Here is a 25,392-nt window from a genome sequence, read left to right on the forward strand (position 1 = left end):
ACAGGAGCCGTTGTTCCCACACTAAACCCCTTCACTTACAGTTTGTCTGAATCCAGAATTTGGAAGGTTATGGACCCCAGGTTCACATAAGCCACAAAGAAACAGAAGTTTTCTAATAGCTGTAAGCGGGACAGGACTTTAGGGAGAACCGTTATGCTACGGCAGTAACAGCAGTTTCTGAGGTGCCAAAAGGGTTTGAGGTAATGGTTTTGAAGACTCAGAAAGGAAAAATTTTGTCAGTCAAAATCCAGCAATGATGATCAAAGGTAGTCCCTGAAAGCACCACTGCATTTAAAAAGGGACGAGAACCACGAGTCAGTGCAACCCAGGAGTAGCAGATGTTCTCCAGGAATTATTTCACTGAGGTTTTCGACAACCCTGAGGGGAGGCAGGCTTCCGAGATGGGCAGGGCTGCTCGAAAGCAAGGGCGCTCGCTGCCCCTTAACTAGCTGAGGGACCTTAAGCGCCCGAGACTTGGTCTCCCTGCCAGGTAAATGGGGATGAAAGAGCACGACTTATCTTAGACAACTCAAAACACATAATCCATAGGAAGCGCTTGGCATGCTGCCAGTATTAGGTGCTCAGACTTTTGTTGCTACGATTTAAAAGAGAGATAGACATTTATTTAAGCTCTGTTTGACGAATACAGAAAGTGGGTCTTTGAGAGGTCAAGGAGCTTGCCCCAGGTCGCCCAAAGCCAGGAAGGGGAGAGCTGTGCAGTGGTAGTGCTGCCTGAGCCCGGATACCGAACACGCACGCTCAGAGGACGGAAGGAATCAACACATGTGGATGCTGGTGTAATGTGTCGGCAGCTCACAGAGCTCCAAGCAATGAAATGAATTCAGATCTAGTATCCTTCAATTATATACAATCAGGTTCTGGAAATAAAGATAAGGAACATGATTCTAAGCTCAGACGTAAGAAGAAAGGACCCAGTAACTGAGGCATTATGAAGCAAAAAATACCACGTGAACTCCGCAGTCCCTCGACTGAAAGCAGTCAGTTGAAGGCGGGATCATATAAAGTTAACCATAATTCTCTAATACACATTGGTTAAAACTTAGTTATCCACAACGTCTATAGCAGCATCATTCACAACAGTCAAAAGGTATCAGCCAACCCAAGTGCCCACTGATGGACGGACGGATGGATAAACAGATGTGGTCTATACGTACAATGGAACATGGCTCAGCCATAAAAAGGAACGAAAATCTGGCACAAGCTACAACACGGATGAACCTTGAAAACATTAGGCTAAGTAAAATAAACCAGATACAGCAAGGCAAATATTATATGATTCCACTTACGAGGTACCTAGAATAGGCAAATTCACAGAGACAGAAGGTAGAATGGTGGTTGTCAGGGGCTCCAGGGGGAGAAATCATTTAATAGGTACAGAGTTCATATTAAGGTCAACAAAAAGATTTTGGGTATAGACAGTGGTGATGAGGACGCAGCAATCTGAGTATAATCATTCCCAGTGAGTTGTTCACTTACAAATGGTTAAAACAGTAAAACTGTATCATGCATCTTTTACCACCCAAAAAAAAAAAAAAAAAAAATCAGTTGCCTAAAGGCAGGCTGCCACGTGACTTGGCATCGTGTTTCAAGAAAAACAGTAAAGTTGTACCAACACGGTAAATAAGGTATAATAGTCTTACTGATATATATCTAGCATATACATATAGTTAAATACATGCACGTTTAAGAAGAAGAAGGGTCGCCGGCTCCCCACGGCCGCCCTCCCTGACGTACTTGTTGCAGTGGTGCTTCAGGTGCTTCTTGTAGCTGTCCTCCTGGAACAGGGCATCTGGGTTGCAGCCGGCCAGCCAGTCGGCGTCCTGCACCACCGGGTGCGAGCTCTGGGCTTTCACCTTTTTGCCTTTCCGCCCCCTGGGCACCGGGGCTGATAAACCTACAAGCAGAGTAGTCATGATAACCATAACAATAGAAGCTCTCCACGACCCCGGTTATGATGTCAGGGTCAGGAATCTCCGCGCAAGGCAGGGACACACGGGGTCTGGGACACGTCCCGAGCGTCCCCAGCAGCTCCCTGGGACCCCGCCACACGAGGCGCGACGCTGACCCACCGGAATGGTTGACCAGGGCTCGCGTCTGGCCATCGGCCGTGGGCGTGATCAGATCCCAGATGAAGCTCTTGATGTTCTCGTCCCCCCTGTAGTGGTTCAGGCAGTACACGAGGATGGTCCTGCAGATGGTTTCCACGTCTTGCTCGCTGAGCGGACGCTTGTAGCGGCCATGGGAGAGGATGTCTGTCCAGCGCCCCCAGCTGCAAAGCAAACATTCACATGTAGACGGTGCCTCTGGGTTTAGACGTGCGGCTTTGGTTTCACAGTCAGGTGGCAGTGTTAGGAGAGCCTGGGTCGACACCAGCGACGCCTGACATCAGGTTACAGTGAGGCAATCCAGGGCGCACCGTTACCACCCGGCCGCGTGTTCACTGAGCCGCAGGGCAGGGGCTGGCACCGGCCTTCCCAGTGAGACCTGGAAGCCCCCCGCTCCACTTCACGCGGGCATGGTTCGTACTTTCCGATGCTGACCCACCATTTGAGACGGAAGGTGACGGGAGTGACTACCCCCAAATCAGGCGTGCACGCGGCTGAAGGGGCAGCTGCATCTATTCGCCTCCAAGCGACGCCCTGATGATTAATGAGAGGCCATGAAAGGTCTCCCTTTGAAACAGGGGTGCTAGGTGCCAAGTACAAGAGCGCTCCCAGGTCCTTGTGTGAAACGGGGGGAGAGAGGACCATGGACAGACCTACGCGTGCAGCGCACAGGCAGACGCTGCGTGAGCGTGCCCTCCCCGGGTTCCAGGCGCTCAGGGCAGGAACCGGCCTCCACGCGAGGGGCACAGTTCGCCCCGCGGCCCCGCCTCTGCCCCGCCTGGTCCTCCCGGCTTCAGAGAAGTTCCCCCAGTTCCTCAGATCGCCTTCGGACACACCGCTCTTTCTGCTGGGAACTCTCTCCTCCTCCCTGCCCGACGTCCCACCCTCCCTCTTACCCCAGCTAATTCATGATATCTATTCACGTGCCTTCTTTCAGTCCCCACCCCCAGCAGCGGGCAGACAGCCCTGAGCTGCATCCTAAAGGAGAGAGGACGTGCCTCTGCCCCACTGGCACGTGAGCACCTGTGCAGCTTTACCAGTTTACTGCCCTTTCTGCTGGTTCACCTGCCTGCCCACCTGCCCCCGGGGGTGGAGGGGGGGGGGCGCCGTGACCGCCTGCTCACGGCCGTGTCCTAGCACAGCGCCCCGCAGGTGGTAGGTGTCCAACACACCTGATGCCTGTGGGAGGAGGGAAGGGCGTTACGAAAGACAGATGTCCTAAGTATACTGCTTAGCTTCAGCAGTTATTAATGTTCCGTTCCTAAAGTTAGCAGCAACGTTCTCAACTTTGATCATTAGGGTGAAACATGGAAGCAGGGGAAGCAGCAAAGGGCTCAGTAGCTAGGGGTGGCCAGGAAAGAACGCCCGGCTTGCAGAGATGATGAGGAGAGGTGACACAGCTGCCGAGACACGGGACCGGCTGCAGTGGAACCTCCTTTACTGCATAAGCAGCCACTGACCCAGCACTCACCATGCCTAGCGGCCCCGCACTCTGCCCCAAGGACACAAAGAGGGAGCCCTTCACCAGGGCTCCAGCAGGAGAGGCTATCACCTGACATGCCGAGTGTGACAGCGAGTGCAGGGAGACCCTCTGGGGCAGGTGCTGAGGTGATGCCTGCTCAGAGGTCAAGGGCAGGAGGTGGTGGGCGGATCAAGTCAGTGCTGGGGGTGGGTGGGCAGGGCTGCATGTGGAAACAGAGATGAGACGGAGCAGGGCACACGGCAGGAGGAGAAGCGTCTATCCTAACAGCAGCCCGGGGTGCCCGCGGAAAGGACCCACGAGACAGACAAAGGCCAGGTAGGAGCCCTGTCTGCCACGTTAGCAGAACGTTTGTGTTTCTTCTGAAACTGATGATGATCCATCGGAAGAAAAAAAAATCACAGAGCAGATGTCATCAGATCTATAGAAATATTGTTTTGGTGGCAGTTTTTTCATTTGAGTGGCATTCGCCTACAGTCCCACCGTGTGCCAGAGCACGCGTATTTACGAATTCAGACGCTCACCGAGCACCTGCCTTTCAGAGCCTGTGTGGGTGCCGGAGGTTCAGATTTGGGTCAGATGTGGATCTTGCGGTCCAGTAGGAGAAACACGACCCATTCAGAGAGTTGAAATGACCACCATTTATGTTTCAGATGAGTTGGAAGAGCTATACAAGTGAGACAATTGCCTTTAACAAATTTTTATAATGGAAAAATAATGAAAGATTACCATAGTGGTAATTTTATGTGAAAGTACACTAGGAAAAGATGTTGTTATTTTGAGACTTCGGTCTGAGTTATTAATGATTAGCAAGTAAATTTGGATCTGACATAATTCCTTAAGGGGCAAACCCCCTTCGAATCCGTGAGGATCTGCACAGCTTTGAGCTCTTCAACCAAGAGGCCCCAGGCCTGCCCGGGTTGCGTCAAAGGCATTTGCTACGGGGAGTCACAGAAATCCAAACACAAATAGGGCTTTTCTCCGCCACTTGGAATTCTAACTATTTTTTGAATAAAATTCCGTCTCTCACATGAGCCTGACTCACCCATAGACAAGCAGGTTCTTCTCGACTCTGAAGCACTCGCTCCTGGCATAGCCCTGGGACCTGTCCTGCGGCCGCCGTGGCTTCGTGCAGGGCTTCTCTTCAGAATCGCTCTCCAAGTCTGAAAACTCCATCAGCTCGTCCTCCTTCACTGCACTGTACAGCCTGGTTTGCTTCCTCACTCTTGGAGTGTCAATAACCAGGTTGTTCTAAAAGACAGCACATACAGTTGAAACTTCTGAAAAAGCAACCCCTGGGGGAGATCAGGCAGACTTTGAAGGTGACCTCTCACTCACCCTCCCATTTAAGGCATCAATATCCAACTCCGCCTTCTTAGCCCACTTTTGCCAGAAATTTGGATCATCCAAGGAAATATCTGTCCTGTTTCCAGATGCAACAAAACTGGCCTAAAAGGGAAAAAAACCATGCATTACTTTGAGATGCTTTTCTCAGTGGCAAAATGCAAAGCAGCTTTCACGTATTCATTCACTCGAACATGGACACATCCTTCTACCGTGAGCCAGGTGCTGTGGTCCGTGGGACTGGGATGAAGGACTGTCCCTCAGGCAGCTGAGGTTGATAAAAGATGATAAAATAAAAGATGACAGCACAGCATAATAAATGACAGGCAACAAAGGTACGTACAGGTGTAGCCGATATGCAGAGAGGAGCTCTAACCAGGCTCAGGTTGGGTGCGGGTACAGGGAGGGCACTGCTGGGAAGAGAGAACAGGCCCCCCAGAATACGGTGCCTGGACCAGAGTGTCAAAAGCCTACAGAACAGGAAAGCGTGTGGAAACGTTCAGGGCGGGGCATGTGCAAAGGCACAGAGAAGAAAGGTGATCACGTCGTATGGCCGGGGATTTGGGTGGTCAGGGGAGTTTAGCCCAAGGTCAAGCTGGTGAGGAGGGCAGAAGCCAGGTCAAGCAGGGCCTTGCATGTCCTGTTAACAGAGTCTGAACTCCATCCTGAGGTAGTGGGGAACTCTTTGAAAATGGGAATAATCTCAAGAAGTATGCGACCATATCCAAAGTCACCTGTCACAGGGACCACAGCGGTGTCCTGGAGCAGGGAGGGCAGAACAAAGTAGGACAGGCTGCGGCCATAGTTTAGGGAGGAACAGTGAAGACCGGCAGAAATGAAGAAAAGGATACAGTCTAGAAGGTAGTCTTTAAGAGGTAAAATTAAAGGAGTTGGAATCTGAGTGGATGTGAAGCCTGAAGGACGAGGAAGCCAGGAAAACCTCAGCATCCAACTCTGGCATCTGAAAGGCATGGCTCAGGTGAAAAAACAGGGGCGTGTGTGTGTGTGTGTGTACATGCACATGCGTGCAAACAGAGGGTGGAGGGACAGGGATGATTAATCTGCTTTGGTACCTACTGAATCTGAGGTGCCTGTGAGGCTGGAGGAAACAACCTGAAAAGAGGCTGAAAGACATGAGGGAGAAGGTGTTGGGTCACAGAGCCCAGAGGAGAAGAGCCTTTCAAGACTGGAGTAGCTGGGACAAGTGGAGTAGCTGGGACAAGTGGAGTAGCTGGGACAAGTGGAGTAGCTGGGACAAGAGGAGTAGCTGGGACAAGTGGAGTAGCTGAAGTAACTGGATACCTACATGCAAAAGGAGGGAGCTGGACCTCTGTCTCACATCACACACAAAAATTCACTCAACAGGGATCAGAGACATAAAGTTAAGAGTGAAAACTATAAAACTCTCAGAAGAAAACACAGGAGCAAATCTCTATGACCTAAGGTTAAACAATGAACCAAAAGCACAAACGATAAAAGAGAATATGGGTGGGCTTCTTAAAATTAAACACCATTAGGAAAAGACTAGGAGAAATATTTGCAAATTGTATTATCTGATGAGAAACTTTTATCCGGAATTCTTAAAATTCAATAAAAAAGACAACTCACTCAAAAGAGTTCAGAGTTGTTCAAAAGATTTGAATAGACATTTCTCCAAAGATGATATATATATATATATATGGCCAATAAGAACATGAATAGATGCTAAACAGCAGCAGAGAAACGCAGATCAGACCAGAGTGGGCTACCACTTCACACTCAGTAATAGGACGATAATCAAAAAGTCAGACAACGAAAAGCGTTGGTGAGGATGCGGAGAAATCAGAACCCTAAACACTGCTAGCAGGAAGGGAAAATGGCACAGTCACTTTAGAGAACAGTCTGGCAATTCCTCAAAGGATTAAACACAGAGTTAACATACGACCCAGTAATTCCATTCCCAGTATATATGCAAGAGAAATGAAAACATATGTCCACAAAAAACTTGTTCACAAATGTCGTAACAACAGTATTCATAATAACCAAAAAATGGAAACAATCCAAATTTCATTATCAGCTAGTGAATGGATCAACAATCAATGCCCATTATCAAGTGGGAAATGAGGTATAACCAGAGAATGGGATATTGTTCAGCAATGAAGAGTAAGGAATTACTGATGCGTGCTACAACATGGATGAACCTCAAAAACGCGCTGAGTGAGCGAGGCCAGGCACAGAAGACCACACGTTGTATGATTCCACTTATATGAAATGTCCAGAGTAGGCAAACCTCGAGAGGCAGAAAGCAGTTGAAGGGTTGCCAGGACTTAGAGGGGGAGGGGACGGGAGGCGGGGTGGCGGGATTGTTACTGGGGTGATGGAGATGTTCTAAACTTAGATGTGGGGATACTTGTACAAGTCTGTGAATACGGGAAAGGCACTGAACGGTACACTTAAAGTAGGGGAATTTTACGGTAAGTAAATTACATTTCAATAGAGCTGTTAAAAATGAAAGCGTGTCATTGCGCCTGGGTGTGGATGGGGGAAGCCTCAGAAGGGGCCCCAGGCGGAGGGATGGAGTGGAGAGGTGAGGGAGGGGTGGAAGCTGGCAGGTGGGAAATTAGCAGAAAGGGAGGCAGGGGAGACAGCAGCGTAGATAACGCTTGCGTGGATCTTCGCTGCGAAAGAAGAGTTGCGGGCTTGTAGCCAGAGCGGAAAACAGATGCGGGGCTTCTTCAGATAGGGGTGAGCTGACCGGTCTGAAGGCTCTGTCAGGAGTCAGGATCACAGGAAAGGGGGAAGAGGGTGTCGGAGCAGAGGCTCAAGAAGCAGAGAGGGCGGGGCCAGAACACAGGTAAAGGAAGAGGCCTGGCGAGGCGGGAAGCGTGGCCGGGACAAGGTGAGGGCGACCCCGAGGCCTGGTACAGAGAAGAGCACCCAAAACACAACGAGTGTTCCGTGCACTGAGGGCTCCGTCGAGCGGGAGTTAACCACTAATCTCTTAACGTGCAATACAAAGCAGACATTACGTGTGCTTCCCGTGAGCGCGTGACACAAACTCTGTTCCGCTGCCGCAGAACACCCGCCGCTTGGGATCGATCCGCACCTTAGCAAACGTGGAACCCTTTCCCTCAGACTCGATGGTGATGGTGTGGGTTCGCCGGAGGAGAATCTGGTCAATATCTTCTTCGCAGAATTTAGACCCCTCGTCCTCCTCATCCATGAGTGCACCGTAGGCCCCTTTCCGGAGAAGATCCTCTATTTCTTTCTTGGAAAGCTGCTGTACCTGTTTTAGAGAAATATTTTTAGAACTGTCTGTAGACTGAACAAATGATTCATCTTTCTCAAAGAGGGTAAACCTTAATGATAACAAAGGAAAATGTGACAAAATACGCTTAAAATATCGAGGCCAAAAGATAATCAGATGCTGGAAAATTTCTCCGTATAAGCTAAATAATGGAGCGAGAGTGAATGCATGGTGTGGGCAGCATGCTTTACCCCGTTGGGAGCGTTTTCTCTTCCGCTCATGGACTGCAGGACAGCTTTATCCAGACCGAGCTTCAAGCTAGCTTTGTCGAACATTTCCCTTTCGTAAGAATTCCTTGTAATCAGCCTGTAGATTTTCACAGATTTGCTCTGTCCTATTCTATGACATCTAGCCTGAGCCTGGAAGAAAAAGGAAATGAATGGCTACCAAAGAAAGAAAAGACTCGACTGTCAGTTATAAGAGCATCTGTTCCAATAAATAGGGGTGCAGTTTAACAGAAGAGGGTTAACACAATAAGAAATTACTTTCACATTATTAATAAATTAATTACTAGTTGGTTCATTTGCCCCAATCACGGGACACTGCCTGAGCGACTACAGGATTTTAATTTATTGGTCTGATATAGCAGAACAACTTCCAAAAGTGGGAGAGGGAGGCATCGGGGAGATTTTCTTGCATGTTTACCTGGAGATCATTTTGGGGATTCCAGTCGGAATCAAAGATGATGCAGGTATCAGCAGCAGTAAGATTAATGCCTAAACCTCCTGCCCTTGTACACAGGAGGAAAACAAACCTATCAGAGTCAGGTTTGGAGAACCTGTCGATAGCTGCTTGGCGGAGGTTCCCTCTGACGCGGCCGTCGATCCTTTCGTACGGGTACCTAGAAAATGTCAGTGTGAATTAACAAGGAGGCCTGACGAACGGCCAAAATACACTTGTTCCTTTTTTGGTGTTTTAAAGAAAGTACTATAATATGGGATATATATTAACAGGATGGTATTATTTATCAGAAATAATTTCAGAGCAAATAGGTGTTGTTGTAGTTTTTCATACAATTGGTCGAATGCCCCAAAGATTAAAGTTCCTTCTACTTCCTCTCCAGGGAAATATCTAAGCTCTGAAAAGGGCTGACACCTCCAACAGTGAAACAACAAACAATTTCAATTTTTGGTAAGAACTGTTCTCCCCTAGCCAAAGGAAAGAACTGGAAAGCAGAACTGCCCACAAAAGCACGTGTCGCATGGAATAGCCGTCATGCCCGTCTATAGCTTTTAAAAAGAGGTGTGACACATGTCCCCCACTCCGTCCCCTTTACTATAAACGCCACTTCAAGGGACTTCCCTGGCGGTCCAGTGGGTAAGACTCCGAGCTTCCACTGCAGGGGGCACGGGTTCGATCCCTGGTCAGGGAGCTAAGATCCCGCATGCCGTGCCGTGCAGCCAAAAAAATTAAAATGAAAAACAACAACAACAACAAAAAAAACCCCACGCCACTTGGAGGTGAAGCGCGTGGAGCCCCGTCTTCCGACCCCAGCTCCCCACCCCGGTGCGTGGCCCTCACCGTCTCTGAATGAGGTAGTCTTCCAGGATGTCCAGGCAGCGCACCATCTGGGAGAAGATGAGCACCCTGTGGCCGCCGGCCTTCAGCTTCGGCAGCAGCTTGTCAATCAGCACGAGCTTCCCAGCAGCCTGGATCATCGCCTGGAGCTGAAAATCTGGAGAGTCGGCACTGTGTGTTTCTTTAAACTCTTCCAGAATTTTCTCTTCAGCACCTGCAGAGATTGGATAGCATGACGGGAATACTATAATATCCTGTTACAGTATGGAATACTGTTTTTAGTAGTAAAAACAGGGAACCTGCTTTCAAAACCCACTGCAAACTGTAAGGACCAGGAGGCCGCACTCGTGTTTATGAACACACGTCCATCCGCTGGCTCAAAGGAGGGTCTGCACAAAACCGTGGAAGTACAAAAGGGATCAAAGTTTTAAGCGCAGCACATTTAGGCGTTTGTGGGGGAAAAAACCCCCCACATTTTCCAACAAACAAATGTTTGCTGTCTGTAGAAACTGAATTTCAACAACAGACTGTCAAGCCAGAAGTGGCAGAAACAAGCCAAGGGCCAGATACCTACAGAAAATTTGGAACCTAAAATGCTAAAGAAAGGAAGAACTGTTTACTAGCTGAATATAAACACAAGTAACAGAATCTGTTCTGAAACTAAGAGACAAGGGAACAGGGTTCTAACAGTCATGGTGCAAGGGCAGGCGTCTGTGTATCCAACTGCGCATCAGTACAGCCAAAAGGACTGCGACGACAGGGAGGGAGCCCATTTTCCAGGGTACTTTTAGGCATGTCTCAGGGCGCCTGAGCACATCGCTACTGTGGTGTCTGCAGCTCCCTCCACGTTCATTCTCACCTGATGATTTCCTAAGGTACAGAAATTCTACCCTGAATTATCCAAAGCTTTAAAAAGACAAAAACCGACCTCTGTTTCATGAAAGACTTCTATACCTAACCCTCTTTTTCTCATCGCCCCACAAGAGACCTCTGCTTGCTCCAAGACCTGGGAGCATCGGAGAGAAGCCTGGAGAGAGAGGCACCTTCCCAGGGATGGAAGTCCTTCCACCTCCTCCCCTGACCCCAGACGTGCTTGCTCAGGGTGCAGCAGGCTGAGCTTCCTGCAGCCGCTTAGGCGGCTTAACTAGAATTAGGCAGCAGGGGTTCGGCCGCTCTGGCGGGGGGGTGGGGGGGGGCGGGGCGGGGGGTCCATCAGGGCCCGGCAGCTGTGCTCAGCCAGCCCCTCTCCCCTGGGGACAGAGGGGTGGTCACCTATCCTTTGGAAAATACAAACAAATCCATCTAATGGGATTTGTCCTCAGCCTTAAACCGTACCAGGAACTTTATAAACTACTCTTCTTTCCACTGGTTTTAAACGTGAAAGAACTATGCACAGGATACGGGACCCTCACAGGGTGTAAAGGTCACGCGAGTTGGGCCACCAGAGCCGTGAGGACAGAACGGTGGCACACAGCAGTGGGAGGGACAGAAGTGCCCTCTATTCCCGTTTTCAGGGCACTTGAGCAAGTTAAGTCATGACACGGTCACACACTGAAACACAGCTTGTTCATTATTAATCAACAAAGGATCTTACTGAGACCAGATTAAAGTCACTAATGCCTGGACCGGGCACTGAGGTCCGCGCAAACTGCATCGCTACTTCTCAGGAAGGGCCTGGCAGAAAATGCCGGCTGGGTCCGAACTGCTGTCTCTCACTCCCCCTTCCACATGAATAAAACGCTAATGTTCAGGATGTTAATCTAAGTGAAACAAATGGCAAAGGTTTTACTAGGAAAAGGTAAAAACCAAAAGGCTGTTTAAGAGAATCGGCAGGAATATTCTTGAATAAAGAATATTCTTGAATAAATACTCTTGCATAAAGTTGAATAATGTTTTTCAAGACAAGAAATTTAGAAATCTAGGTTCTGGATTCATGACAAGAAGGCCCTCAGGAGACAGGAAAAACAGATTTACATCTATATATTACATTAGGTCTTTTCAAAAGGTTTGTTCTTGTTGGATAATATACTACAAGCTCTTTGCAAGTCAGAAATAGATTTTATTCATAATATCTGGGTAGTTATTTTTTGTTCGTATTAGGATTACAATCCATAATCAAAATAAAACATAGCATTTTAGCTTAAGTTAATGGTCAGTGAATAGCTTTTAAAAATGAAATAATCAGGTTTCCCTGGTGGCGCAGTGGTTGAGAATGTGCCTGCCAATGCAGGGGACACAGGTTCGAGCCCTGGTCTGGGAAGATCCCACATGCCGCGGAGCAACTGGGCCCGTGAGCCACAACTACTGAGCCTGCGCGTCTGGAGCCTGTGCTCTACAACAAGAGAGGCCGCGATAGTGAGAGGCCCGTGCACACTGCGATGAAGAGTGGCCCCCGCTCGCCGCAACTAGAGAAAGCCCTCGCACAGAAATGAAGACCCAACACAGCCATAAATAAATAAATAAATCTATTTTTTTAAAAAAATGAAATAATCATTTTGACAAAATACACGTTTGAGTTATTTTAGTAAAAAATTTGAAAATATAAGTTCAGTCTAATTAGTAGAGAAACTTAATTTTTTCATTTTAAATTTATTTATATGACAAAAATAACTTTCCTGCTTTTTCAATACTACCAATGATTTCTCATGTCATCAAAAATAGCCAGAATTAAAATACATTTTTTCTTATCTGACAAAAGTTCCTGCTGAATTAATCAGTTCAGCTCTTTGCTGTGAATTTAGGTTCTTAAAGTGGCAGCCAGTTGACACTAGTAACACTTCATTTAAAAATATCAGCAAACATATTTCCTATATGGTTCCTTTAGCACTATATGATGCCCAAAAGAGCTGAAGACAAGAGGGCAGGGAAGGAGTTGGGGAGCAAAGCAACACCTACCTTCTAAGTCATTACAAGGCCGAATTTTCAAGTTTACCAGTTAAAGATTTACCTTGATGCTAGATTTGGAAATATCAATCAGAAAATTAACTGGAAATAGGTTATGGTAAGCCCAAATACACCGTTGGCACTGCCCTAAAGTCCTGCGTTTACATTTAAAAGTGTGTGTGTGTGTGTGTGTGTGTGTGTGTGTGTGTGTGTCAGAGACAACTTGAAGAAGTGTGGAAGCCTGTTCCCTTAAACAGATGGTCACTGTGAGGGCAGGAGCTGCAATGTTATCTAGCTATATTAGCAGCAAACAAACAAGAAATTATTTTCTTTTTTAATTTTACTTATTTATTTATTTAATTTATTTATTTATGGGTCTTCACTGCTGCACGCAGGCTTTCTCTAGTTGCAGCGAGCAGGGGCTACTCTCGTTGCGGTGTACAGGCTTCTCATTGCAGTGGCTTCTCTTGTTGAGGAGCACGGGCTCTAGGCTCACGGGCTTCAGTAGTTGTGGCACATGGGCTCAGTAGCTGTGGCCCGCGGGCTCTAGAGCGCAGGCTCGGTAGTTGTGGCTCACGGGCTTAGCTACTCCGCGGCATGTAGGATCTTCCCCGAACAGGGCTCGAACCCGTGTCCCCTGCATTGGCAGATGGATTCTTAACCACTGCGCCACCAGGGAAGCCCAAGAAGTTATTTTCTTTTGCAGATTACCATTTTCTCTCTGAAATTCATTCCATCACGTGAGCTCAGTCTTGTCTTCTTTCTGCCCACGGTTCTCCACCGCCCTCCCCCCACCACCAACAGAGGATGCGTAAGTCGCCCTGAACCATCGGGGCCCCTACCAAGTCTTCAACATAATTTTCACTCTCACATACAGTAACATACACTTACCTGCTCAACTTTTAGCAAGAAAAACAACAACTAGCGACACTTACCAAGCGTTTATGGTCGCCTAACACTGTTCGATGCTCTTAAGTAAAAGTCTCAGTACATATTAGAAACATTTCTCATTTATGTACAGTTTGTGTTCTACAATCACTTCTAATTTTTCTTCCGCTTTGCTGATGTTATCGCTCTCAACTTACACAAATAGCTGCTTCTCTTGTCCACGATCACAGAAATGTTGTGCTTTGTTGAACTGAACTTTCATTTGACTGGGGCTGCTTCGCTCTGTCACAACCAACTCAAACGTCAGTTTAATTTTCAAAACTGAAAGCCTCCTGTAACTGCTCGATAAATGAGTGTGGAGCTGGCGTTGGGTCAGTACTTCTGTCCTTCCTTCTCCAGGTTGTGGATGAGAACAGACAGTCCTGGCCCTGGGGCAACCTCCGAAACACAACCTTTACATAGGTCATCTGGGCAGCTGTAACACCCAGTGCGTCCATGTGTGTATTTTTTTTTACTATAATTTCCCAACGTGAAGGCATGTAAGGATGCCTGCTTAACAGACACCTTGTAACTTGCTGTCAGGACAGAAAAGCTGACCTCGAGGTGTGACCAATCAGAACAACGGCCATGGATCCACACCTGGGAAGTCCTCAGAACCTCTGCCAACAGCGAATTACACAGGATGACCCTGGAGAGCCGTCAGCCAGGGAGGAGACCCCCGGGCAGTAGTTTGGGGTGGGCTCCCCCCTTCACAATGCTCAAGGCACGTGATTAGCATGTAAACCGACAAAGTAAACTGATAGGACAAGGGCGGATTTCTACCAACCACTGCGGAGACATTCCTTTCCCACACTTCCTGCTGCAGCATTTCAGCTTTTGTTAGTGCCTTTTCTTTCCCCTTGGAAGCTACCGTGCCTCATTTTTTTTTTTTACAGACATTAAATGAAAACGTGTGTGTGTGTGTCTCTCACGTGTGTGTGTCCATGCACCAGAGTTTTACTCATACCATCAACCACCTTCAGCCCCAACTCCATCTCCCCAGCTCAGGACCAGGCTGGTGACACTCACCACAGCGGCCTCACAGGCTCTTAAACACATGGCGATCAGCAGGCTGGCAGCATTAATCAGGCAGTGATCACACATGATACTCTCTTTAAAGACCAAGCTACAAGCGCAAAGTCTGAACAAGACATCCACTGATGTCACACCACAGCCACGACCTCGTGTGCCGTGTTGAGACAGTTCCAGGTCGGGACTACTCTGTCGTTTAGTAACTGCACCTTCTGGAGGTGAGGTGGTCGGTAGGTGTGTGGTTACGCAACGGGGAGAGATTAGGAACTCTTTAATTCAGCTGCACTTGAACCTCACGGAGTGTGATGATGACAAACCTGGCTTTGCTCCTTCCCCCCTGGAAAGGAGCCTAACTGAACCGCTGGCCAGTTATAAGTGCACACAGCACCCTGATTCAGCTGGCCGTCACTTTTCTTTAACCCACATTAACTCCGGCTTGGACTACAGCAGTCGCCTCCTAGCGGGGCTTTCTGCTTGTATGTCTTTCCCTACTCCCGTCCGTTTTATACCATGTTGCCAGATCAATCATCCTGAATCACATTTCTAATCATTTCCAAGCTTCACCGAAACTCCACGAGCTAGCATCTGGGCTTCCCACAAGGTCCCACTGTGTCTAAGGTTCACTGTCCCACTGTTTCTTACGCGTCCTTCACACCTTGGGCAGGTTCCCCCTTTGTTCTCTTGCCTCCTTCCCTTTGTTCATGCAATTACATCAGTCTAAATGCCCTTTCTTTTTCTAACCCTGGCTGGCAAAATCCTTGTCTCAATGCCATCGCTTTCTAACAGCTTTCCTAATCTCAATCCCTCACAAACTGAAGGTTCTTGTATTCCCCAGAGTATCTTACACAACATAGGCATGAAAGCTTTATTCCTCTAATGATTTTTGGAAGGGTACGATACAGGTTTTTACTCATATCAGTTCATAACACTATCAATTTAGTTAAGAAAACAAGAAGACCATGAAGCATCCGTCAGCACCAGGAACCAACTATTATCAACACTCGATAACCTCTCAACTCTTAAGAGAATGGATGCTAGAGGCCTCCAGACTGCAAGAACTTTTCTCCCATCAAAGTCTTGAGACAGCTGACAGCTGCCTCTCACCCCAAAGGTGCTCTTTAACTTCTCTGACCTAAGCACACACACATACAGAGCAAGGAACCCTCAATCAGGGGCTAATTTCTCTTTAACTGTTACCATGTTTGATGACTTCTAGCCACCAAGCACCAACACCTCCCTTCAAGGGGTGAGATGCAGACACAGGAAAGGTGAGCAGAGGTCTTGCTTCAGGGGTCGGTGGGGACAACGGTCCTGCACCCTCAGCTACAGAGAACGAGGCTTTGTGAAGAATAGGAAGATGATGAAACCCACACTGGGATGATTATGAACCATAAAATCATCAGTCTGGAGGGAGAAAAGGATTTCTGGGGTTTTGACAATTACTGAAACAAGGTGCCAGGCGGGCAGCTTACCGTTAATAAGGTAGGGATGATTGCAGCACTTCCGTAATTCCATCATAGTGTTTAAAAGGTTGGGTACGTTAGCTTGACCACCACCTTTGGAAAGAAACGTAAAATTCTTCTCAAGGATGGCTCGGTAATATTTCTTCTGAATGTTTGTTAGCTCGACTTCGATGATTGTTTCTTCTTTGGGGGCCAAGTTCTTTTCCACGTCCTCTTTGAGACGTCTCAACATCATTGGCTTTAGAATAGCCTGGAGTTTTTGCACCTAAAAAAGGACCTCAAGTAAATACCGGTATCATGACTTGCTTGCATGGTAAAACATATACTAACATGAAAAACCATGATTCTCTTATTTATTTACCCTTCATTTTCATTTGTCAAAGCCCAGGAAGGGTATGAAGGCACTGATCTTACATTACAGATCTCATAACAGAAGTGCATGAAGGTTGTGTGGCCAATTTCTGATGGGCTACTTCGCTTGCCCAGGAGTCCTGAACAGCCAGGAGGCTTGAACGGTACAACACAGCAGAAAAGAACCCCGCTTATTCTGTTAGTTTTCCCTTCTGTTTGTCTTAAGCCTTTGCGATGATGAGGAAGGAAGAGACAATGTCATGGGAGTGCCACACTTCAATTCTCTTCCTTTCTAGAAAGAGCTGATAGAAAGTGTGAGGAAGCCAAGGAGCTATCCGGTCGCTGCACCAGTGAGCGTGCTGGGACGTCCCTCTCTGTTCTCTCTTCTGTTGACCGGCAATAGGGTACCGCACACCTGACAGCTCTTATTTTAAGAAAAGCAAAACAAGACAAAACAGACTCCACTTTGAACTAAGCTAAGAGGTTTCAGACAGTAAGTCAGGGGAGGGGGCACATGGAGACCAAGATTTCAAGCGTATCTCCGTGTTTATCTCAAATACAGCCTGAGAACCAACACCAACATAACTCTTACGATGTATGAAATAACCGACCACTTTTCATAGGCAATACCATATTTATTTCTCACAGAAATCCTGCAGGGTAGTTAGGACCCATGTTTCTAAGTGAAAATATGTAGACTCAAGAAAAGTAAGCAATGTGACCAAGTAAGAAATAAGACTAGAACCTCAGAACTCCAGGAGGGAAACGGCTCGACAAATTTCAGCAGCTTCTGACACGACACCCAAAAGCATACATGGCAAAACCACCAAACTCAATAGCACAGCGGCTGAAAAGTACATGAACAGGCATGGAACCTCTCTATGAATCTCGACAGCCCTTCAGGAGGGCAAAGGGACAAACAAACCAATCAGAGCACCACCTTAACGAAGACTCAGAATGTCCAAGGAAAGGGGGTGTAAAGCTCACCTGTCTACTGAGGTTGGGGGCAGGGGGGAATGGATATAATTTACATTTTTAAATGGTTAAATCTTAATGCTCTGCCCTTTCGGGGGTTCATCTTCAATTACGTGACTGAAACACAAAGGAGACTTGGTAAGTACCTGTTCTTCGGTTTTCAGATCACCAAATTCTTGCATAAAGGTGGTTTCTGAAGGGAATCGACCTGGTTCCAAGAAGTGAAGCAAGCTGAACAGCTCTTCCACGGTGTTCTGGAGCGGGGTCCCTGTCAGCAGCACTTTGTGTTCCTACAGGGGTGTGAGGAGAGCGACTGAGCAAATCATAACAAAGCGCATCTCTTAACACCAAAGCCTCTCTCGATACAGGCATTTTCCGACTTCCACGCACGAACGCTGAAATTCAGCACCCACCCTGCATAAAATACAGGAATTAGATCCGAAGGCGGAGATGCGAGAGATGTGGTCTCTGCTTCAGATAGACTCCCGGACCCCGTAAACGTGTCTTGCCATTTTGTTTTTTCCTGGGATTTTTTAGGTCCCAGGAAACATTTTGGTGCCGTGGCTTCGCAGGTCCCCTACATCTTGAGGCTTCTTTCCCCACCAAAGGTTTTTCCTCAAATCCCTAGGCTCAGACAAAGCTCGCGTGCTTCTTTCTGCTTTCCACACCAACAGGGCTCCCTGCCCTCCCCATCTACTTCCTGCATGACTCACTTCAGAGACAAAAGAAGGTCTTCCACAGGCAACAGCACATGAAAAACTATTTTCTTCTACAGACATTTCAAACTAGCAAAGAGGTCAGCTTGGTTTTAAATACCACAATCACTTTTTTTTTTTTTAAATAGATGCTATTTCTAACTTTGTCTCCTTGAACCAAGGTACGTATTTCTTTAAAGCAATTCTTCCTGTTTACGAGCTCTTTCTCCAGCTTTCCTTATGCATTTGTACCCTTGTCCTCATACTTCCACGTATCCGACATGGTGACCAGTCTTAACGACGGTGAATTTATTAATCTGAAGGGCCTTGTTATTTTCTACTTTGGCCATCTGGTACACAGTCCAGTTACTAAAGCTATTTCAAAAAGTGGCTACACCTTCTAGGAGGTTCAAAAGCAATATTCTGACTCAATTGGAAGTCCGATAAAGCTTGGCTGCCGAGCGGAGAATATGTGCTCAGTAAACACTGGATGGTGATACACCTAAGGGCATGCTCTTTTTCTCAGTACCTACCGTGTCTTATCTGTCAATGGAGTACTTTGAAAGCGAGGTGAAGCAGTTCAATTTGCTTTTATTCTTCCTTTGCTCCCTTTTGAATAAGAGGTCTCTGATTCAGGAAGATACACAGACCATCATCATCTTCCAACTCATTAAATTCATAAAGAGTAAGAAGCTTGCAAATCAATTCAGGATTTTCTAACATATAACCATACTGGTGAGTAACCTGGGCCACGGTCCCTGACATATTCAAGTCCAAAATTACTTTATCCAAGAATTGTTTAAAATATTGCCATAGATTCAGGAAAAGAGTTACTGCTGTGGGAGAGTTGTGTTGGTACTAAAGATTGTCTCCTAGTTTTTTTATATCCTTTGTGACCAATTGAAATGCTGAGCCGCTAACCAAATATCAGTACTTCAGAAAAAGCCTTTTAAGTTATTAATTTCAAAATTAACTTATTTGGGGGGGAAAAAAAAGGACTTCTTTTTTATGCTGCTTCCCCTCAAGGTCTGTTTAAAACCAGTTACACTAAATGATTACACGTATGACCCTTTGGTAAGGCTGCATGGGTAGCAAAACAAAACCAGGTTTCCCTTTGAAAGTAACTATTATGTAACATACAATTAATATACAGGTGTCACAAAATGTCAGGTAAGAGACGGGCTATCAAGCTTATCACCTCCAAGCTCAACTATGTCAGCAGCTAGGCTTTCGGCTTGAAAACGTTACCATTCTTTTTAGCTCTGATGGAGTGGCGTTCATTTAATTTCACTTCAGCAGAGTCTTTAATCTGTGTGAGGCCTCCTGACAACGAAAGATGAGATAACAGAATCCATGAAGAACTACTGCCACCTCCAGAGAGTCCCCTCCTTGTCAAGAAGGGACAAGGAGATGGCCCTGCTTCCAGGGCTCCCATGGAGGACAGTGGGGACCGTAAATGTCCCTCATCCTAGCATCTTCACAAGAATTTCCTTTGTGATGGGAGAGTTGAAGACATTCACTGGTCCTCCCTTTCTCAGAACGCACTTAAAGATAACGCAAATCACTTCCGTCGTAACTGCGTCTAGTGCACGTAACAGCAGTTCCCTGTGACCTGCTCCATGGCTGGACATAGTTATTATTTGCTATTTTCACCGTGACTTACTCTAGAAAAGATGAACAAAAAGTGGCCGGTGTATAAGTTCTCATGATGGATATTTTAAGTAAGGACTTAAAGACCAGGCAATGAGCTGCTCAGAACTGGACAAATATAATTATATGCTAACTCTGAACAATAGTAATGTGTTCCATCTAGAAAACAACTCTTGTGAAAGTAAAGATTCTTGATCATCAGAAAAAGAATTATTTTGTTCATTTGTTAATCAGAGCTTCCCATGGTGAGACATGAATGAGTTACAGGTATGCCAAGTCCTGGGGGCAGCCGGCACGGCTGTGACAGTCAGGATCCCAGGGCCGGTCACCTGCAGTAGTGGCCAGCCTTCTCAGCTTACCCCAGTATGATATACAAATATCATTTCCTCTATGTGCCATTATGTGAAAATGGTTAGGGAACACTGCAATACGTAACAGAAAAGTTATCTGGGTAGCAAATTCTAATCCATCAATGAAGTGTTACTATAAACAACAGAAAATCCTTTGAAATCTCCCAGCGACAATTAGGTTGTTTGATGTTGACAGTTAAACGAACTGTGCTCACCAATGAAGGGCTGTTTTGCCGTAAGAATCCACTACCTGGGAGCACGGACACTAATAAGAGAAAACAACTGAAATAAACTCAGATGACTGTCTAAGCCTTCAGGAAATGGTGTCATAACCGTGTCTTATACGGACCACCGTGAAGGCGGGTCCCTCCTCAGAAGACGTCGCTAGATATGTCATGAGAATTAATGTTCACCTAAACACTAATAGGTTTCCTTCAATGGAAGACTAAAATATCACCTAGAGAGACCAAATACAGCCACAGAGTTTCCCTCTTCCATATGCTTATTCATGTCTGCAAGACTGTTCACCATTTACAAGTGTTCTAATTTGTTTTGTGGACTGAACACCAAATAATACAAAACTGCTCTGAGAAAGGTCTTAAGGATGGGGGAATCCCATCCTAAATAGGATAATTCGGTCAGACTTTTTCCTTTAAACAAAACTAGATTTTTGTTTGTTTTTAATTAAAAGAATAGCTGGCTGATCCAATCCCCTTAATTTAGGAATAAAAGAAGCTGCTTCAAAGAACCAGCTGCAACAGAAAAGCTTTTAACTGTTCTTTTCGGTGGTACCAGTCTTCAGTAAGAAATTTACAGCCGTGAACACATAGCATATTCCTTCCCATCTCAAACTCTCGATTAACAAGAGATCAAATTAATCTATAGAAGTCAACATTAAAGGGATATTTTAAATCTTTTTGTATTTTTAAAAAGCTCAGCAAAACATCCAAGACATGCTAAATAACAATATCTTCGCTTCTTAAATGTACATTAAAAATAAAAACAAGTGATCAAAACCCACCTTGTAAACTATAGAGTGAAAAGAAACCTGAGAATGACTGAGTCATGTAGTAATTTCTGCTAGAAAATCATACAGCAGTGTGGAAAGGAAAATCAATCAAATTCTACCACTTCTACAATATGTTTTCCAATGATACTCCTACTGAAAAAAAATCTAGAAAAATCTAATCAGGAAGCCCTGACTATCCCTTAGGAAGCTGGAAGAGTATGGGATAGACATGTCTAAAATTCCAGATCAAACTCAAGGTCTTGCAATGCCCCAAACTTCTAAGTGATTGCATGAACTGAACCAATTCCAGATATCCGTTCAACTTACTGAGAACTTGCACCTACAAGTCCTCCTGGCCCCTGGACGCCAAAACCTACGAGCCCTGGAATATAACTGGATTATCATCACGGAGCTAACATTTGGCCCAACAGCTTATGAAACGGCAGTATTTACCAACAAAAGGGAAAAGCAAATACTGGAAACTCATTTCAGTGAAAATACCATGACTATCCTCTGCTGTGATACAACTGTGCAAAGACACCAGCCAACAGCGTGAGAATCAGGAAGACAGCAGCAACTTCTAAGTCACTGGAAGCGCAGGAGCATATACTTCACAGTATTTGACAGGCTTTGCAAACACCCTTCAGAGGTATCAGTCAGATTCAGAGCAGCAGGAGTACCGAGTCAGTGACAATTCTACTAGGGGTCAAGGGAAGCGCCAACATGACCACTGACCAAGTCCATCAGCTTGAGTCCCTCCAACAGCTTGCAGTTCCGATTCTTCAGCCTGTGGGCTTCATCAATGACCACGCAGCGCCAGGGAATATTCCGCAGCTCAGGACAATCGGTCAGAATCATCTCAAACGTAGTGATGATGGCATGAAACTTATAGGACCCCTTTATCACTCGACCCTACAAGAACAACTCTGGTTTATTACTTAGCATTAAAGATTACATTAATAACTTTAAGGATGAATAAATAGCATAAAATATATGTATTGATCCCCTTGGGGACATCCTTTTTCTAGGTAACACTTATACTTTGTTTTCAAGGTGTTTTGGAGGTTTTAAGCTCTTAGGGTACAACAAGAGTTTTAAAACCCTACCTTTTTCAAGGAAGTCTGAAAATTGTTAGTAAAATTTCCAACCCAATTTCCTTACAGATCACATGCAGTAAAGAGTCACTAAGTGTGCCCATTCTAGTTACATCCTACAGACTCCAAAATGTGAAAGGCCAAAGAGATTATGTACTAAGACAACTTTTTAAAACTTTTTACTTATTTATCTAAACTTTTGTAACTTGCTTTTTACTTTTAACGTGTTAACACGAAAAGAACATTCAACTCAGGACAGAACTTATAACAATTTCCCAAGTCTAAAGATCAACACCAAAATAGATGTTAGGTTTTTTCTCCTTTAAGTATTTAATTGTAGGTCAGATTTTACACTCAAGGTAAACAAACATAGAAAACAAAACTCTGTCCTATTCCCAGCTATAGGACTTCCATTTACCACCTACTGCTTAAAACTATTTTAGCATATACTATTTATTCTTCTTTCTTTGTCATTTATAATGCTTCACTGTCAATATCATAGGATAATTGCAGACAGGTAACTAAAATGAGTTAAAAATCACAGCAGTTGCTACTAAGAGCTGAAGTATAAATTCTCCCCTTTGGGTATATTTCATTCAATGTACCAGTTAATACTACATACCTAATGTTTTTCACTTCTAGTAACAATAAATAACAATATTCTTTCCATTCACATTTTAAAACTCCATTTTTTGTTTCGCTTTCTTCTAGGGCTTGCAAAATAAACCTAATTAGCATATCAACACATTAAATGACTTTTAGCAGTCATCCAAGGTAAAACAAAATTTCATTCATTCTAATAATTAGAATGACCAAGGCTATAAAAATAAAGAGCTCCAAATAAAAGATGTGGAATTATAATACAAACACAAATTGGGTAAGAAATCTAAAGCAAATTTCTCTATCTGCAAAGTCTAGACCTCCCCTGACAAAGGTCTGAGACCATTTTAACATCCGACTCCTTAAAATGTCTATAAGCGGAAGGACCGCCCGCCTGTGATGCTTTACCTGGGGATCTTTGAAGTACATTTCATACAACTGAATGGTCCGACGACTAGCTTGACTCCCATGATACACAACCACGTTCAACTCTGTCCAGGTCCGGAATTCCCTTTCCCAGTTGGGGATTGTGGACAATGGGGCAATTACTAAAAAAGGGCCATGGATTCCTTTCAAATATATCTCATAGAGAAATGTAATGGACTGGATAGTTTTTCCCAAACCCATTTCATCTGCTAAAATGCAGTTTCGCCTTTGGGAGGGAAATAAAACAAGGAAACTTTAGTAAGTATACATACAAGACAGTGCTTTCATACTCATAAATGCATGCCTTAGATGTTCCCTTACATACAATAAAATACAGTTTCAAACAAAATGCTCTAAGACATAAAAATTATTTCTACACACTTCTAGCAATCTCTATATTAATATGTGTTAAGTAAACAAATATTAAGCATACTTCCAGTGTTTGCTTTTTTTTTTAATAATTTCTATTAGCGAGTTAAAATGTTAAGCTATATTTGATCAATACTTTACATAACGACAAAGGAGCTACTATAGGCTTCTTTTTTAAAGTGGAAAAAAACCACGTTTTACGTACATGTTGTACCAATTGAAAAGTAGCCAGTTTACTCCCTCCAACTGGTATTCCCTGAGTTTGTTATTGTTTTTATACTCCCTGGAACTCTCCGATTTCTTCCAGTCATCAGCAGGAGGTCGCTCCTGTTTCAAATATAGTAAAAGTCCCATTAGTGGTTTCTCAGAGACCGCATACATTAAAGCCACCGCCACTCTCCCTCCTTACCACGCGCTCTGTTTCCGGCTCCCGGGACAGCAGCTTCTCAAACTCTTCGATCTTGGCTTGGTCTATGTCCTGCCTCAGCTCCCACGTGCTGTCTTCATAAGGCAGTGAGCACCACTTCACCAGGTAGTGAGTCACAGGCTGGGCCGGGTTTAAACACAGCACAGTTGGGTTCATGCTCTACTGCACTTACCGACAGACACTACCCCAGACACAGTGAGACGGAGCTGGGAGAAGTTTTAGAACTATGACCACTGAACGAGGAGTCCTTAGTTACAGAGTCTCAAGTCTAAACTGGAAATAACATTATTGAATATTATCAGAACAAACTGATTTTTATCTCAGCCACTGGTAAGTCATGTTCAAAAGCCAAAAAAGTATACAGACATAGCTAGCAAATAACAAAGCTGAATTTGAGCCTTATTCTTATCTGTGCAAATCATCGGGCGTCTGATTCAGACTTATACGATAACCCATCTTGGTGTGTTTACATATTTGCCTAACTGGCTACTTTCTTAAAGAATGAGAAACAGACTTCAATTTACTAGGATTTCTGCCTTCTTCTTAAAGAGATACTATTTGCATGCTATCACTTTAAAATAATGTGTTTGAGCTCTAGAAAGACTGCAGAGCAAAATATTTTGGATAACGCAGATCAATAGGACTTCCTTTGTCTTTCTTCTTGAAAATACTTTGGTTTGTTGATCTTCATCTCAGGACCAAGGTACACTGACCTGGTTGTGATGTTACAAACATTTGCTGTACTAGGTAAATATATGATGGGAAAAAAATTTTTTTTTTAAAGTACAACTTAGCAAAACTAGAAAGGTAAACATCATGTTACAGACACGATCTTTGAAACATCATGGACCTCATGATACAGAGTTTGGAGTAAAATGGGAGTTCACTGCAGACTCACTAGACAAGCAAGATCCAAACACTTTATAAAGTTTAATTTACAAGAAGAAGCTAAGAATGACATACCTCATGGTGGGTGGGCATATACTTACTAAGACACAATGCTCAGAAGTCACTAGACTTGTCTTTACTCTTACGCCCTACCAACTGTCCTTAACAACCTCGTAGGGTTCTGCAAAGCAACCTGGGCATGCCTAGACTGGGATCTCATAAAGAGAAAGATTTTATAGTATCTTCTGTGCACCACATTAAATGAGGTCCATCAGCTTCACTAAGGACGTCCAATGTTAATTATCTTTGAACTGCATTCTGCTATAAGAGCACTCTTAATTTATAAGGGAAATTCATGCTACGTAATAGATTTGTACCAAAATATATTGAATCCTTTATTGATCATATCTGGAACTGTGCAAAAAATCTATTTGCGGGCTTCCCTGGTGGCGCAGTGGTTGAGAATCTGCCTGCTAATGCAGGGGACATGGGTTCGAGC

General features: G+C 45.1%; 1 protein-coding gene across 4 annotated transcripts in view; it reads right to left on the reverse strand.

The window, feature by feature from the left end:
* The window catches only part of CHD7 (chromodomain helicase DNA binding protein 7), a 181,119-nt gene that overhangs the window by 20,154 nt on the left and 135,573 nt on the right, over window positions 1–25,392 (reverse strand). For all 4 annotated transcript variants that reach the window (XM_057531916.1, XM_057531913.1, XM_057531914.1 and 1 more), the window contains exons 10-23: window positions 23,988–24,125; window positions 23,784–23,905; window positions 23,192–23,435; window positions 21,825–22,001; window positions 17,532–17,675; window positions 16,069–16,324; window positions 9,758–9,968; window positions 8,882–9,077; window positions 8,428–8,595; window positions 8,036–8,215; window positions 4,945–5,055; window positions 4,652–4,857; window positions 2,091–2,290; window positions 1,756–1,915 (exon numbers count right to left, since the gene is read on the reverse strand). In XM_057531916.1, the coding sequence (XP_057387899.1) occupies window positions 1,756–1,915; window positions 2,091–2,290; window positions 4,652–4,857; window positions 4,945–5,055; window positions 8,036–8,215; window positions 8,428–8,595; window positions 8,882–9,077; window positions 9,758–9,968; window positions 16,069–16,324; window positions 17,532–17,675; window positions 21,825–22,001; window positions 23,192–23,435; window positions 23,784–23,905; window positions 23,988–24,125 (2,513 nt within the window). The remainder of the gene's footprint in view (window positions 1–1,755; window positions 1,916–2,090; window positions 2,291–4,651; window positions 4,858–4,944; window positions 5,056–8,035; window positions 8,216–8,427; window positions 8,596–8,881; window positions 9,078–9,757; window positions 9,969–16,068; window positions 16,325–17,531; window positions 17,676–21,824; window positions 22,002–23,191; window positions 23,436–23,783; window positions 23,906–23,987; window positions 24,126–25,392) is intronic.

This window comes from Balaenoptera acutorostrata, chromosome 17, assembly GCF_949987535.1.
Source record: "Balaenoptera acutorostrata chromosome 17, mBalAcu1.1, whole genome shotgun sequence".
Taxonomy (NCBI): Eukaryota; Metazoa; Chordata; class Mammalia; order Artiodactyla; family Balaenopteridae; genus Balaenoptera; species Balaenoptera acutorostrata.